Here is a 15,089-nt window from a genome sequence, read left to right as displayed (position 1 = left end):
GTTCGATCTATGGTGTTTTGATGGTGTTTGAAGGTTGAAGACTTGGTTGTACGGACGGAAAGAATTTTCGAGAAAAAGAGAAAGAAGGGAAGAAGGTTGCACGTGTGTGTATGTGTGTCCAACGGAATTGGGCATTTTAAATTGTCCTAAGTCCTAAATGGGCTGCATGGCCAAGCTCATGCAATTTGGGTCCAACCCAATTTGCTCTCTTCCTTACTAATATTTCCACTATTAATCCAACTCGGCCACTAACTCACGTCGACACCCTTGTAACCTCAAATATCAATAATTTTTTGTCAACGAGGCAATAATTTAAACCATATACATACATTCACATCACAACGCTCACAAGGGTAAAATCGTCATTTTCACGCGTTCAGGGATAAAATATATTTTAATTTGGGATGGGTCATCACACTCATCTTCCACCTTACACCATATTTCAATACTTTCAACACTTTCTACTAAAGCTTCCATATACTTTTTGTGTGAAAAAAATACCAAGAACCTCATCCTTTCTTTTTTTGTCCATATAAACCCTACATCCCTACATCTATCTTCATCGTTTTCAAATCTTGAGTTCTTACTTGATCGCTGAGCGTTACACTTCATTGCAAGAGCCATACTGGCAATGTACCCGTCAAAGTGACTTGATTGAGCACCAATGGGGATTGCAACAAGGTCAAGATAATTAAAAGGATCTTGTGGTGGAACAATAAAGTTCTTAGTTTATTTAAGTTTATTTGATGAGTTTATGTAATTTTATTTAGTGTGTTTTTTTAAGCTTATTTGATGAGTTTATGTAATTTTATTATGATAATGACACGTGACGTGATGAGATTGGTTAAAAATTCTATCCGAAATTAAAACAATTTATTTATTTATTATTTTATAAAAAAAATTAATAATATTTTAAATGGGCTGGGTGCAAGCGCATTTTGTAGGGATGAAGATGCATTTGACCTATTACTGTTCATTGGAGTCTATCACTATTTACTGAGTGGATTAAATGGGCTGAATGCTGGCGCATTTTTTTAGAAACGGGGTTGCTCTTAGGGGCTCGATGATCCATCACACACCTTGAATGTTGGTTACCACCAAGCAAATAAACAAACAAGAATACAAACGATTTAGATATAGTGATTCAACCAATCTTGTTTACATCCACTCCGATAACCCCCTAAGCACCTATCACCTCAGATCTTAATCCTTTTATGTATTTTCGCTGAAGTGTTTCAAGCTTTCTCTTAACGCGCAGTTTCACTTCCCCAAGTATAACAAATTACAAGTAATTGAGGAGATTCTGAAATCTGAAACTTCATACGAATTGAGAATAACAATGTTTACTTTTTGGATGGAAATTAGATACTTGTTTTTTCATACAGAACGAGAGAATATCTCTTGAAACTAATGCATAGCCTTATTGGGTTACTTAACTTATTAAATGTTTAATACGTTCTCAAATATTTCCCTAATTATCCAATTAATATTTGCTATATAACATCACCAGTTACACGAGGGCATCTCTCATTTAGAACAGTTGGAGACAGCTAACTAGGATTCCTCTGCAGCCTTGATATCCCTTATAGAAAAAGAAGGGTTGAAGTCGCTACCAAATTATGAGGCTGTCTCCTCCAAGATATTATTCCTGTAGTCTATCTGGATATTGACCGACCCTCCACACAAAGTGCTCATCTCATCATGGACAACCCCTAACACTAGAAAAAGAAGGTTTTGGATCCGTTCCGGACCTTAATGTTCAGAGTCTAAAGATCAAATAATTCGAGCCATACAAAATGAATTTAACAATTCCCATTAATTCATTTCGTTGACTCACCTCACACAAACCAACGACTCCAATTTCGTTTCCACACAAATGTGTGGCACAAATTGTTTGATTTCTAGGCTCTAAACAGTAAGGTCCGGAGTGAATTCAAATCCCAAAAAGAAGGGTCTATAGCCTATTTGGTACAAGAATATCTAATATATATTTATAGTATCTGTAAAATGAGATCTCGGATGCATCATTCATGTGTGTCTCTGATTTCATCTTTACGCTAAGAATCTAAATAATCAAGTTCCAATATTATACGAAGAAGAAGACGAAGAAAAGTTATAAATTAAGTTTAAAGGAGAAGTTGTCAATTAGTTGTTTCAAACGCAAGAAAGCTTGGAGTGTGGCGATCTTGTACAAACACCGGCCTCATGTTCTAGTAATTCCTTTGTTCTTGTCAGGTTTGCTTACTTTAGGGAGGAAAAAAAAACTCTCTTAATATTATATTCCGGTTTGTTGCAAGAGTGGTTGCCGCACAAGGTGTGAAAAAACACAATCGACACAATCTAACATGTTATGTTGCACTGATGAGAAAACTTTACACGAAAATTGGAAAACTTATCAATTGTGGCAAAAGCTCTCCAAGTTTGCAAAGCCTTTTAGCTTAGTAAAGGAGAAGGTTTTACGTGTACTGAAAACACAAGTCACTTGATCATATACTATTTCACGTGTTTTTCCATTCCTCTTAATCTAAAATGAGATGAGTTAAAATGAAAAGGTAGGCAAGAACAAAACAAAATTAAGAGTCTAAACTACAATGATACATATGACTTAGTGCTACAAGTTTTATACAAGACCTAACTGTTGCAAATATATATTAAACTCTTATATATTAAATCTAATCGTTGATTTTTCAAACTACTCAGTTATACAAAAGTCAACAAGCCTTGCATGTATAATGAAGTGGACCCTGCATTTTAACACTCAATAGGATCCAGGTAAATATTCTTTGAACAGTTGGTCGAAGAACAGTTCTAAGTTCTAATCTATCTATGTTCTATATTATTAAGAGAAGAGGGCTTGTCAACTTTTTGCCCCTCACTTTTAAATACACAATGTTGACATGAGGAGGGCAAAATAGTAATTTTGTACATTTTGACAAAATGACAATCATATTCCTATTTTTTTTAATTTTACCCTCACTTTTGATACACATTATTTACATAAAGAGGGTAAAATAGTAATTATGTAATATTAAGAAAAATATGTCTTTATTAAAAGATCTCATCATCATTGTTTCGTACTTTTTTTAAAAAAATTTAAAAACTAATCACACTCTTTAATAAAAAACAAAAAGAAAAATGAAATTGTTCGCACATAAAATGTGCGCTTATACCCTAGTAAAAAAAGAAAGAAAGTAGCCGTTGGATAACCTTGACCAACTGGACAAACAACTATAGAAATGGACCACACCCTACCAAACCGTTGTTAGATGAAACCAACACATATGTCGATTTTGTCGAACTTTAAACTTTTTTTATGAGCCGTTACAGAAAGAAAAGGCATCGAGAATGTGTGGACTTCGTTAAGAAGATGCCAATCACATGAAGTGCAAACCAAGCATAATTTAAAAGTATCTCCAAAAGAGATGTTACAATATCTAGATCATCATTATTAGTAAAAAGAGACAGTAACAATGTTTTTCAATCGAAAAGTTAAATTTAATGTGATATGACATAGATTGGCAAACTTCACATTTGTTGCCAAAATTGACAGCATTTTCAATCTTTTTTTAATTGGTTATTAAACGCATTTGATTAATTTGATTATTATTTTTATTTAATATACTAGTTTGATGTAATAAAATAATAAGGTAACACATTTCTTACATGGTGAATGGATCAACTCGGCAAACGAGAACGTAGAAGTTCAAATGAAAAGTTGCCAACATTCTTGAACTTGTGTTCTTGCTAATATAAGAAATTAAAAAAGTAATTAATTAACTTACTTCTCAATAAACATTGGATTAATCAAATTTTATGTTGTTATTATGTGTGACGGGTAGTGTTAAAGAAACCATCTACTTGAACCATATTTTGTAGACCATATATATGACGGTTAATAATTGAATTCTTATTGAGACTGTCTGGTTGAAAATTAAAAAAAAAAAAAAAAAAACTTAGACTATTTGTACCAAATTCCAGAAATAGCCTCGTCACAAACCTGAAATTACTTCGGCCGGCAGGCCCAGCACCACCTTCTTTTGTTTATGAAGAAACCAATTAAAGCACTACCCTTTCCCCACTTTCTATATATACCCACCACCTCACACTTCTTCCTCTCAGGCAATCATCAACTCCATACCCTACGACAACGTTTCAGAGATGGAAAATTATCAAAAGAGCTCACCGGCAACAACAAAGAAGGAGAAGGCAGCGTGGTCGTTAAAGAAGGTGATCAGCAAAGAGTTATGGCCAAGGAAATTCTCTGTGTTCAAATGGAAGCGCGTGAACTTTCAGATCACCATCCTCGACGACGTCGTCTTCAAGATACTATCCGTCGTGGAGGCCGTCGTTCTGGTCTCGACGCTCTGCTTCTTCTACCTTTGCTGCGGTTGCCACATCTGACCTACTATACTATTAATTATATTCCATAATTCATTATTCTGATTAGTTAATTAATTTCTTAATTTGTATCTCCTTACTCCTTTCTTTCACTCTTTATTTTTTTATATTTTTTTTACACCTTTTGGGATATAATGGGGGTATTAATTTGATGTTTTTTTGTTGCTTTTTTTTTTTTTTTTTTTGGCCAAGGGGCATAAAAGCATGTAACTGGCTAGGGTTTCTGGTTCATTGAGAATTCATCTGTGTAACAGTTGCTTTTTTAATTTTGAACCTTGAGAATTCATTTGTGTAACAGTTGCTTTTTTAATTTTGAAAATAAACTCCGTTATGGTTTAATATGAACAATGTATACGTTTTGTTTTTCCAGTCTAACGCTTTGTATATTTTTTCGGTCTAGTTGGTTATCCCATTATTCGAAAAAGGTTAAAGTTTAGAGTAGCTAGGTTAATATCATGGTGGTGGTGGTGGTGGTGGTGGTGGTGGTGGTGGGGACAGGGTAAGGTCAGGGTTGTTTGTTTATTGGGTCTACTAACAAAGATAAAAACATGTAACTTTAATGTGGAGAGTTCTGTTTTAGTTTAAAGAATTTTACATGAAACCTACTATTCATGAAATAGAGAGATTTTTGTAACACGAGGATGATATTGTACATAATATTATTATTTTACATGTTATAATTTGTGGGTGATATAATGCTTATAATATGCATCAGACCCAACAATACTATTTAGAAACACAAATTTGATTGCATTCATAGTGATAGGGTTCATTTTATTAAGGATGATGTCGGTTCTGTATGTCTAGATAATGCTATTGTTAATATATTTGCTAATCTGGGTTTGAACCCTCAATTTATATGCATTTTGAGAAAATTATGTCATATTATTCTCTACTAACACTCAGTGAAGTCTACTATAGTCTAGAATCACTATAACAATACTCACTGCTACAGAAATGTGTTTTCGCGGGGAAAATTAGTTCGTTGAGCAAAGCTGAATTTCATATAAGGCTTTTTACGACACGTGGAGTTAAGATAAAAGGTGTTCGTCGTGTCAAAGTTTAAGGGACGAAAGTCTATCGTTATATCAAGTTTAATGTTATGACATAGTCGTTGTATTGAGGTTGAGACGACGATAGGGTTTTATTAGGTAACATTTTGTGTGACAAATCTTTTCGTCTGGTAAAACAGGATGCAACAAAATTTGTTTGTGCATGTGCTAGACTTTTTTTTTAGATTAAAAGCCTTGTATTGATAAGGAAAAATGGCAAAGAGACTATTTCAAAATAATACTCTTCGTAAAATTGTACAAAAATTCATAAGGCCACGGAAAGTCTCGTTGCCATTTCTCGTTGACAAAAACAGTCGCATCAAAAGCAAAGGGGGCTCAGGGCGGGGACTAGAGTAACAGTCTAGACTCGGGTCCGAAATGGCTTCTTCTTCATCTCCCGCCTCCTCCTCCGCTTCCCCACTGCAACGCCTCTCCACCTTCAAATCCTCAAACCCCACCTTCGCCATCGCCACCGCATCCCCTTTAGACACATTCGCCTCAGACCCAATCTTCTCTGTCTTCCTCTCTCCCTCCTTCTCCTCCACCACCTTCTCCTCCGCCGCCCTCTCCTCCGGCTCCCCCGCCTCTACGGCCGAAAAGCTCCAGCACGCCATCCGCCTCCTCGAGTCTCAGCTCCGCTCCGAGGTCCTCTCCCGCCACTCCGACCTCCTCGCCCAGCTCTCCTCCCTCCACCACGCCGATCACGCCCTTTCCACCGTTCGATCCTCCGTTGCCACCCTCCAGTCCTCCCTCCGCCACACCCGGTCTGAGCTCTCCGACCCCCTCGCCTCCATCCGCACCCTCACCATTCAGCTCCAAAATCTCCACGCCTCCTCCGATCTTCTCCACCACTCCATCAGAGCCCTACGCCTCTCCAGTAAGCTCCGGTCCCTCGCCTCCGATGACCCCGACCGCCTCGATCTCGCCAAGGCTGCTCAGCTCCATTGCGAGATCTTAGCTCTTTACAACGAGTACGACCTCGCCGGCATTGATGTGGTCGATTCCGAGCTCGAGTGGGTCAAGGAGACGGGAGACAAGTTGCGTACGGAGGCGATGAAGGTTTTGGAGAGAGGGATGGAGGGTTTGAACCAGGCCGAGGTTGGGACCGGTCTGCAGGTGTTTTACAATTTGGGAGAGCTGAGACGGGCGATGGATCAGCTGATTAACAAGTATAAGGGAATGGGGATGAAGAGTGTGAGTGCAGCATTGGATATGAAGGCGATTTCTGGGTCGGGAGGAGGTGGGTTTGGGTCGGGTGGGATCAGAGGAGGCGGGGGCACGCCGCAGATCGGAAGTGGTGGGAAGGCGAGGGAGGCGATTTGGCAGAGGATGGGGAGTTGTATGGATCAGCTTCATTCGATAATGGTTGTGGTGTGGCACTTGCAGAGGGTGTTGTCGAAGAAGCGTGACCCGTTTACTCATGTATTGCTGCTTGATGAGGTTATTCAGGTGAGAGGATTGTCCAATTGGGTTTGCTTTTCAATTGCTTGACTATTTGATTGTGTATGAATGATAGAAAGTATGAATTTACTTGTGCTTTTGTATTCTTGTACTAGCTCAGATATGATACTAGCCTCATTTCTGTATTAGTTGACAGATAAATGAAAACAATTTTACTGGATTGGAAACTGGAATTGGGTCATACTTAATCCCTTAATTCGCAGTTCCTAGAAGATTTATCATCTTATAGTGGCCTTACGGAAGTCTGAACAGTCATTAACCGCCTTCTACTCTCGAAGTTGGTTTTTTTTCCTTTTTTCTGATCATCTGTAGCAATGTTATGTTATACTTAGGTTAGCGATCAATGTGCACAATGTACCCATGAACTGCTACAGTTTGTTTCGATTACTCTGTATTTTGGTTTACAAGTATATTGTTAATTTTCGGTGTATGATTATTGATTTGCGCTACTACCAATGAGTAACCTACAAAATCGGCATAATTTTTTTTTGTCTCTGCAATGGTTGACTTGCAGTTCTATCCTGACTTGAATTAAGGTTTCCTATTAGTATTTAATTCTGATAACTTTGCTGCTTGATTGCTAACAATATTGGCAATGATTGTTACTGTTCATCCTGTCTAAAAGCAATAACTTTTGCTCACATTATCTGTTACTTGCTTAGGAAGCTGATCCTATGATAACAGACAGAGTGTGGGAGGCCCTTGTGAAGGCATTTGCCAACCAAATGAAGTCCGCTTTCACTGCATCAAGTTTTGTTAAAGAGGTTTTCACTATGGGGTATCCGAAGCTTTTCTCTATGATAGATAATCTTCTCGAAAGAATTGCACACGACACAGATGTCAAAGGGGTTTTACCGGCTATTACGTCAGAGGGAAAGGAACAACTGGTTGCAGCTGTTGAAATATTCCAAAAATCATTTTTGGGACTCTGCTTGGGTCGCTTGTCAGACCTTGTGAATACTGTATTTCCAGTGTCCAGCCGTGGAAGTGTTCCCTCTAAAGAACATATCTCAATAATTATATCATGGATTCAAGAAGAAATTGAATCTGTTCAGTTGGATGGGCGCTTGACTCTTCTTGTATTGCGTGAAATTGGCAAGGTTCTTCTCCTACTTGGTGAACGAGCTGAGTACCGGGTAATCTTTTAGTTCTTGCATAATATTCCCAAGGTAGACACATGATCCTAGTCTTCTTAGGCATCTAAAGCTAGATGTAATGAGCTCAATTATATGGTTTCCATTAAATACAAATCATAGAATTCATGCATTCATTTGTAGTATCTGCATAATCTGAATATATTAGTTAAGTTCAATGTCTATTTATTTCATTGCCCAAGCTGTTTCACTTGCTCAATTGTCTTGTTTTTCTTTGTTGTTATACATATATGTTGTGAATCTTATCACTTAATCTTAATTAGAGAAGGGCAATTGAATGCGACTAATGGAAAGTCAAGTTCATGTATCATTATGGAGGAAATATAAATCAATTTTACTCTCTGTGGATTTATTTTTCAAAAAATTGTCAACGTTCTAATTAAGATTGGTAAGTCAAAGGATAGCCAGTTCTCTTGAAAGGTTATGCCCGATAACTATTATTGATCTATAGGAACTCATTTGAAGGGCGTACGTATATAATAGAAATGTATGCTGACCCTTTGATTTTGAAAAGTGATTTTTTGTCCGTGTTCAAAATTTTCTCATTCTATTAGTATGTCCTTGTTCAAATTTTCTCATTCTATTATTATGTCCACAATGGCAGATATCAACTGGTCCTGAAGCACGTCAAGTCAATGGTCCTGCAACTCCTGCACAGCTCAAGAACTTCATGTTATGTCAGTATCTCCAAGAAATTCACACACGCATATCATCTATGGTTACAGGACTGCCCACTATTGCTTCAGATGTGCTGTCTCCCTCGTTAGGTGCAATATACGGGGTTGCTAGTGACTCAGTGACGTCCTTGTTCCAAGCTATGCTTGAGCGTCTTGAATCTTGCATCTTGCAAATTCATGAACAGAGATTTGGTGCGCTAGGCATGGATGCTGCTATGGACAACAATGCTTCACCTTACATGGAGGAGTTGCAAAAGTGCATTCTTCACTTCCGTAGTGAGTTCCTGTCTAGGCTTTTGCCTCCAAAATCTGCCACGGTTGGAACAGAGACCATATGCACTAGGCTTGTTAGGAGCATGGCTGCACGGGTTTTAATATTCTTTATCAGACATGCTTCTCTTGTCAGACCCCTTTCAGAATCAGGGAAACTAAGGATGGCCAGGGACATGGCTGAGCTAGAATTAGCTGTAGGCCAAAACTTGTTCCCAGTAGAGCAACTTGGTAGGCCATACAGAGCCCTTCGAGCATTTCGACCTCTTATCTTCTTGGAGACTTCCCAACTCGGAGGATCTCCTCTTCTTCAAGATCTACCACCAAGCGTCGTACTTCACCATCTTTACTCCCGAGGTCCTGATGAATTGCAATCACCCCTGCAAAGGAACAAACTAACACCTCTGCAATACTCAATGTGGCTAGATTCTCAAGGAGAGGATCAGGTATGGAAGGGTATCAAAGCAACACTGGATGACTATGCCACGCATGTAAGGGCTCGAGGTGACAAAGAGTTCAGCCCTGTCTATCCTCTAATGTTTCAGCTAGGGTCATCTTTGACGGAAAATCCTCGTGCGACCCAAAAGTCTTGATGTCCGGTGGATCTCTTGGTAGTAACCTTTTACTTCTCTTGCCGTTTCAGCTGATCGGTTTGCTATTCTCTTTAGCATTTAGGTCTATACTCAGCATTTTTGATAGGTTAATCTTAAGGGTTCGTAGCTCATCAACTCTGGAGGACAAGAGCAGTACTCGAGTTCATCGAAAATTCGTTATAATTTGGTTTTGTATCCATTCTTTCTCCTTCTGACCCTTGTATTTGTGGTGATATTGTTCTCTGTTTCATGTAATTAAATAGCTACACAGTGTAAATTACTGTTACATTTCCATATCAATCGGGAATCAGCTGTTGGCATATCGGCTCTTGTGCAGAGTCCAAAGAACTCCATTATTTTCTTTTCACGAATAAGCGCTTTCCGCTTTTTATTCGAAGTCGCAAAGCTTTCCTCGTGCCAGCGTTCAGTTCCTATTGAGGAAGATCTGCTTCAAAATGAATCTCAAATGTCGATGAATCCCACTCAATCCCTTTCGTATCATCTTATTACTTATTATGGATGAATCTGATGGCGATGAATTAACAATTCAGAGTACATTTCTTGTATATTCTTGATGAATTAGCGTTTATATATAGATGTAGGAAGATTTGTTTGGGAAGTAAGAAACCCCTTTGACATCTCTTCATTTGCAAAGAATTCTCGATGTGAAAACACAGGAAGTTTGGCTTTTTAGCCAAACTGATCTCTGAGATTTGCTTAACTTCTCACTTTGGTCCTTGAGATTCGAAATCAATAGAAATGGTTCATAAGATTATTCACCTTTGATCATTCGGTGAAAAATTGTGTCAAATGAGGATCAAAATGATAAAATTATCCTCAATATAATAAACAATAAGCCAAAATGATTTGACAAAATTTGAGGGTATTTTTGTCATTTTATTCTTTTTTATGGAGATTTTTACGGGAGGACCAAAATGATTAATTATGGACAAACTCATGGACCAATTCTATCGATTTCAAATCTCAGGGACCAAAGTGAGAAGTTAAGCAAATCTCATAGATCTTTATGACTAAAAAGCCTAAGAAGTTTTTGTTTCTTCAATATATTTCTCCACAAACTTTGGTGGTGAATTAAACTAGTTTTTAATGCATGTAATCGTTCCGGTATAAGAATGTTTCATTGCCTGATTATCTGTTGCAACTTACTGATTTTCAGCTTTCCTGACCATAGTTTTTTTTCGTCTCACTTATGTGCTTTAAGATGGTAGGATTAGATGGGATGAATTTTCTTAATATCTAATCCTCTTCTAATTCTCTTTAAATAAAATAATATCTAATCCTCTTCTAATTCTCTTTAAATAAAAAAAAATCATTCACTTACACCTTCAATATACCCTTCAAATTTGAGATTTTTTCATTCAAATCCAATCATGTGTACCAAACGAGCCCTTAAGAGTTTAAAAGGTCCTAGTTGGTATCAAGAATTGGACTGAATTGAAGAAAGACTGGATTGAATTAAAGAATATTGAGTGTTAATTAATAAAAAATAGATGTCAACTTCCAAATTTCGTCCAAATTTAAGATGGAATATGAAGGAAAGTGCTAATCCCCTTTGATTCATGGTTGGAATTTGAAAGAATAAGTTTCCTTCAAGATTACTCTCTCTTTCTATCTTCAAATTAGACAATTCAGAAATTTTCATCCTTGGCAGCAAAAGGATTGGTTTCAAAAACACTTTAAGTGCTTTTTCAATATTCACTTTCATCTTTACCAAGGATTGGTTTCAAAAACAATTTCACCAAAAATAATTTTAGTCATTTTAAAAACAATTTTAAATGAAATTGCTAGTTAAAAGTGGTTAGCCAAAAGAGGAAAAAAAAACAAAAACTTTTGGCCTAATTTTGTTATCTCCTTCTCTCTTCCTTAATAATTCGTCTGACCGTTCACATATATAGTATAAGAGACAATTAGGTAGGACAAGTTCGAGAAATTTTTGTGTGAATATCGGTATGTGGTATTATCATTTTATATGTTATAATAAAGATGAACGACATAATTAATATGTTATCGTCATACAATATATATATATATATATATAATTAAAAGAAAAAAAAAAACGTATTATAATGAGTCATACCATCACGTGGCGATGTTTTGAATATATACTTGAAATTACTCAACCAAGGATGAGGGAGACCAAATACAGGGTCCCTCATGTGTGTGTCAATAGTGCCATAAAGCCTCCTATGTGCATAAATATGGTCGTATAGCCAAGTGATCCGACTGTTGCAACTTAAATAGTTAGCCACAAACAATTTTTATGTCATTTGAGGTCAAATATAAACAAATTTTGGCTAGCCCTTGCTCAAAAATGCATAAGATCATAAAGATAAAAGAATGAAAGTCCCAACTTTTGTGGCGATGTAAAGATAAATGCTCTACTATTAGAGTTACAATATTGACTCGCTTAAGCATCCCTTTTCTTTTGTCATCACATTCTTAACACTAGCTTGCTTGATACGTAACACACATATTAGCTGGCTTGCAAAGATCAGTGATGACTTCGCATCCACGTTGGTCAAACATATATATTGCTATGCCTATATATGTAGTATAGCTAAAATTATTTTTTTATTAGTGAAGAAGATTAATTAGATTCACTAAACAACTTCAAACAAAAGCATTTATTCAAACTTGGCGAATTGCTTTTGCTCAGGGTTACGATATAAAAAAGATTAATCGTGCGTGATTAGATAGGGTCGAAGAACAGAAAGATGCTCAAGTCCTTAAGCACTTAAGCTGAGCATCAAATGAATGAAAACAAAAACATTTATGCCGTCAAATGAGATTCCAAGCATTTCAATAACAAAAAATGTCACTTTCTTTGTTGATACTTCACGTATCTGCGGCGCCACTTGTGAAAGATATTGCAAAATTATACTAACTATTTATATAATGAAATATAGCAAATTAAGTGTATAACCATTATCAGATTTATGAAATTTAAAAGTGTATAATCATTATCAGACTCATGAAATTCAAAAGAGGAAAGTGAATTAGAAATTCTTGTTTGTAAACTGAAGAGGGGTGCGATGTCACTGCCCTAAAGCAATAGATGTCTCCATACATGCAGACTATGACGGTGCCTACAACTACAGAATTTATGATCTTGTGATCAATTATGCACACGAATGACAGACGAAATTGCCAAATAGTGATCAATTGCCCAAAGATCAAAACACAATGATTATAGGATTTGAATAATTGATGATGATGATAGAAATATGAAGAGTAGATGAGACAGAGAAGTTTTAATTCAGTTGAGGTTTCTTAATTAAAGAATTCCTCATACCCCTTCAAAATATGATTATAACTCTTGAAATGACACAACTCTTAGACATTAAAATAAATAAATAATAAGTTTTGAATCTTTAAAATAGAATAAAATAACAATAATTAAAATAAGCAACACCACACCATGCACTACAATGTGGCACACAGTTATTTACCAACAGGCTGCCAAATATTTGGACAGCCCAGCTCCAAAGTTCCAGATTTTTTATATGACGCGGGATGTGGACATGGAGGTGGAGCATTCACACATCCCTATTGTGATGTAGATAATGTTTTTAACATTTCCATTTAATAATTACAAAGTTAATGAAATTAATTAAATTCCCTATCCTCTTTAAGCCATCAAGATATCGGCCAGTGTGGAAGCAGCAATCATGTAATATAATAAAAAAAATACTTGAAGAATGTTGAGGTTTCAACGTAAAATCAACTCTTAATATGCACTTGCAAGATTTTTTAATTCCTAAAAGTGGAATTCACACAGTATCTCCATTCCTACCTTCGTGCCTTTCCTGGCTCTAAGAGAGGCAAGGGTCGACTCCTTGAAGTCTTCCTTGGGTGTCCTACACTCCACCCATTTACCTGTCATAGGCCTACCACCAGGGAGTTCTCCAGTAGTCTGGGAATTGTGGTATGCTCCATGCTAGCATAACACAATAAATTGCCTAGCATAGCTTGCAACCTCACCTCCCGGTTGCCTACGAAGAATCTCTCCCATAAATATCTAAAAATCAAACATGGAAATTAGTAATCATCACTTATTACTCAAAATTCGCTGTTCAATTTTCTCAAACTATTTCTTACTTAGGAGAATCTAAGACTTCATTGCTAGACTATTAGAGAATTTAAGAGGCCATGTTTGGTTTCAACGATTTGAATTTTTTTTGGTCAAAGTGTCCATGATTTGATTAAATTGAAGAATACTAAATGCTGTTGAAAATCTGGGTGTCCACTTCGTCTAAGATAGAACATTAAGGAAATTAATCCCTTCGTTAGATTTGGAGGGATTAGTTTCCATCTGTGACTACTCTCTCTTATATCATCCAAATCAAACAATTTAACATTTAACATTCATTTCATCATTTGTTATGTACTTAATCTAGTAAGTTATCTTTTTCATTGTCAATTTAGTAATTTATCTAATTCAATTATTATTGATACCAATCAGCCACAAGATTGCTTTTCCATTAGAATTGGCACTCAAGTTCCATCCTCTACCTCTAATGATCATATGATCTAAAACCATTACGGAAGGAGGCCTGTGCATCTCTAGTAGAATACCCAAAGTTGCTTTCAGGACATATATATTTCATTGGAACTCCCCGAAAAACCACTCCAACAAATTAGCCATGACATTATTAATTCCTAGCTAAAAGTGGTTAGCCAAAAGAGAAAAGAAAACTTTTTGCCAAGTCCTGTTCTCTCCTCTCTCTTCGTTATTAATTCAATTCATTAAAATTAATTATTTACTATTCCATGTTAGCCAAACTAGAAGATAATGTTATGGCTAGACCGTTCCCATATCTAGAGACAATTAGGTAGGACAAGTTCGAGAAATTTTTGTGTGACCTAGAACATCAGCACGTGGTATTATCATTTTATGTGTTAATTATAATATAGTAAATGACGTAATTGACACACATCCTACTTGTAGGATATATAATTAAAAAATAATAATAGTGTTATAGTTTGAGCATAACAACACCATTACATGGTGATGTATCAGATAACTTAAACATACTCAACGAACTTAGGTTGAGGGAGACAAATACAGGGCCCTCCTATGTGTATGAATATGACTACATGGTCAGGTGGTCCGACTGCTGCAACTTAAAATTTGCCAAAAATAGAGATAGTAGTTGGCCATAAACAATTTTCTGTCATTAGTAATTAGCCATAAACAATTTTTCTGTCATTTGAGGTCAAACATATACAAACTTTGGCTAGCTAGCACTTGTTGAACATGCGTAAGACCATAAAAATAAAGAATGATAGTCCTAACTTTGGTCGCGATATAAAAATAAATACTCTATCGTTAGAGTGACAATGACTCCTTTAAGCATCCTTTCGTTTTTTCATTACATTCTTGACACTAGCTTGCTTGAAACGTAACACACATATTAGCTGGCTTGCAAAGATCAGTGATGACTTCGCATCCACGTTGGTCAG

General features: G+C 36.5%; 3 protein-coding genes across 3 annotated transcripts in view; 2 read left to right on the top strand and 1 right to left on the bottom strand.

Annotated features, from left to right (window-relative positions):
- LOC137738779 (callose synthase 7-like) overlaps window positions 1-13,755 on the bottom strand; it is a 37,043-nt gene extending 23,288 nt beyond the window's left edge. The window contains exon 1 of the mRNA XM_088700734.1: window positions 13,725-13,755. The gene's annotated coding sequence lies outside the window, so the exon portion shown is untranslated. The remainder of the gene's footprint in view (window positions 1-13,724) is intronic.
- Window positions 4,098-4,737, top strand: LOC137738847 (uncharacterized). Its single transcript, XM_068478321.2, has one exon. It carries the CDS (start codon window positions 4,159-4,161, stop codon window positions 4,399-4,401), a length of 243 nt encoding a protein of 80 aa, XP_068334422.2. The 5' UTR covers window positions 4,098-4,158; the 3' UTR covers window positions 4,402-4,737.
- LOC137739814 (conserved oligomeric Golgi complex subunit 5) lies at window positions 5,569-9,927 on the top strand. The gene is made up of 3 exons (XM_068479530.2): window positions 5,569-6,899; window positions 7,574-8,047; window positions 8,670-9,927. Exons 1-3 carry the CDS (start codon window positions 5,829-5,831, stop codon window positions 9,603-9,605), a joined length of 2,481 nt encoding a protein of 826 aa, XP_068335631.2. The 5' UTR covers window positions 5,569-5,828; the 3' UTR covers window positions 9,606-9,927.
- Window positions 13,756-15,089: the final 1,334 nt, after the last annotated feature.

Source organism: Pyrus communis, chromosome 9 (assembly GCF_041283825.1).
Source record: "Pyrus communis isolate YQ-2024b chromosome 9, ASM4128382v1, whole genome shotgun sequence".
NCBI lineage: Eukaryota > Viridiplantae > Streptophyta > Magnoliopsida > Rosales > Rosaceae > Pyrus > Pyrus communis.
The sequence above is the reverse complement of the archived record's forward strand: the minus strand, read 5'-3'. Positions and strand labels throughout refer to the sequence as shown.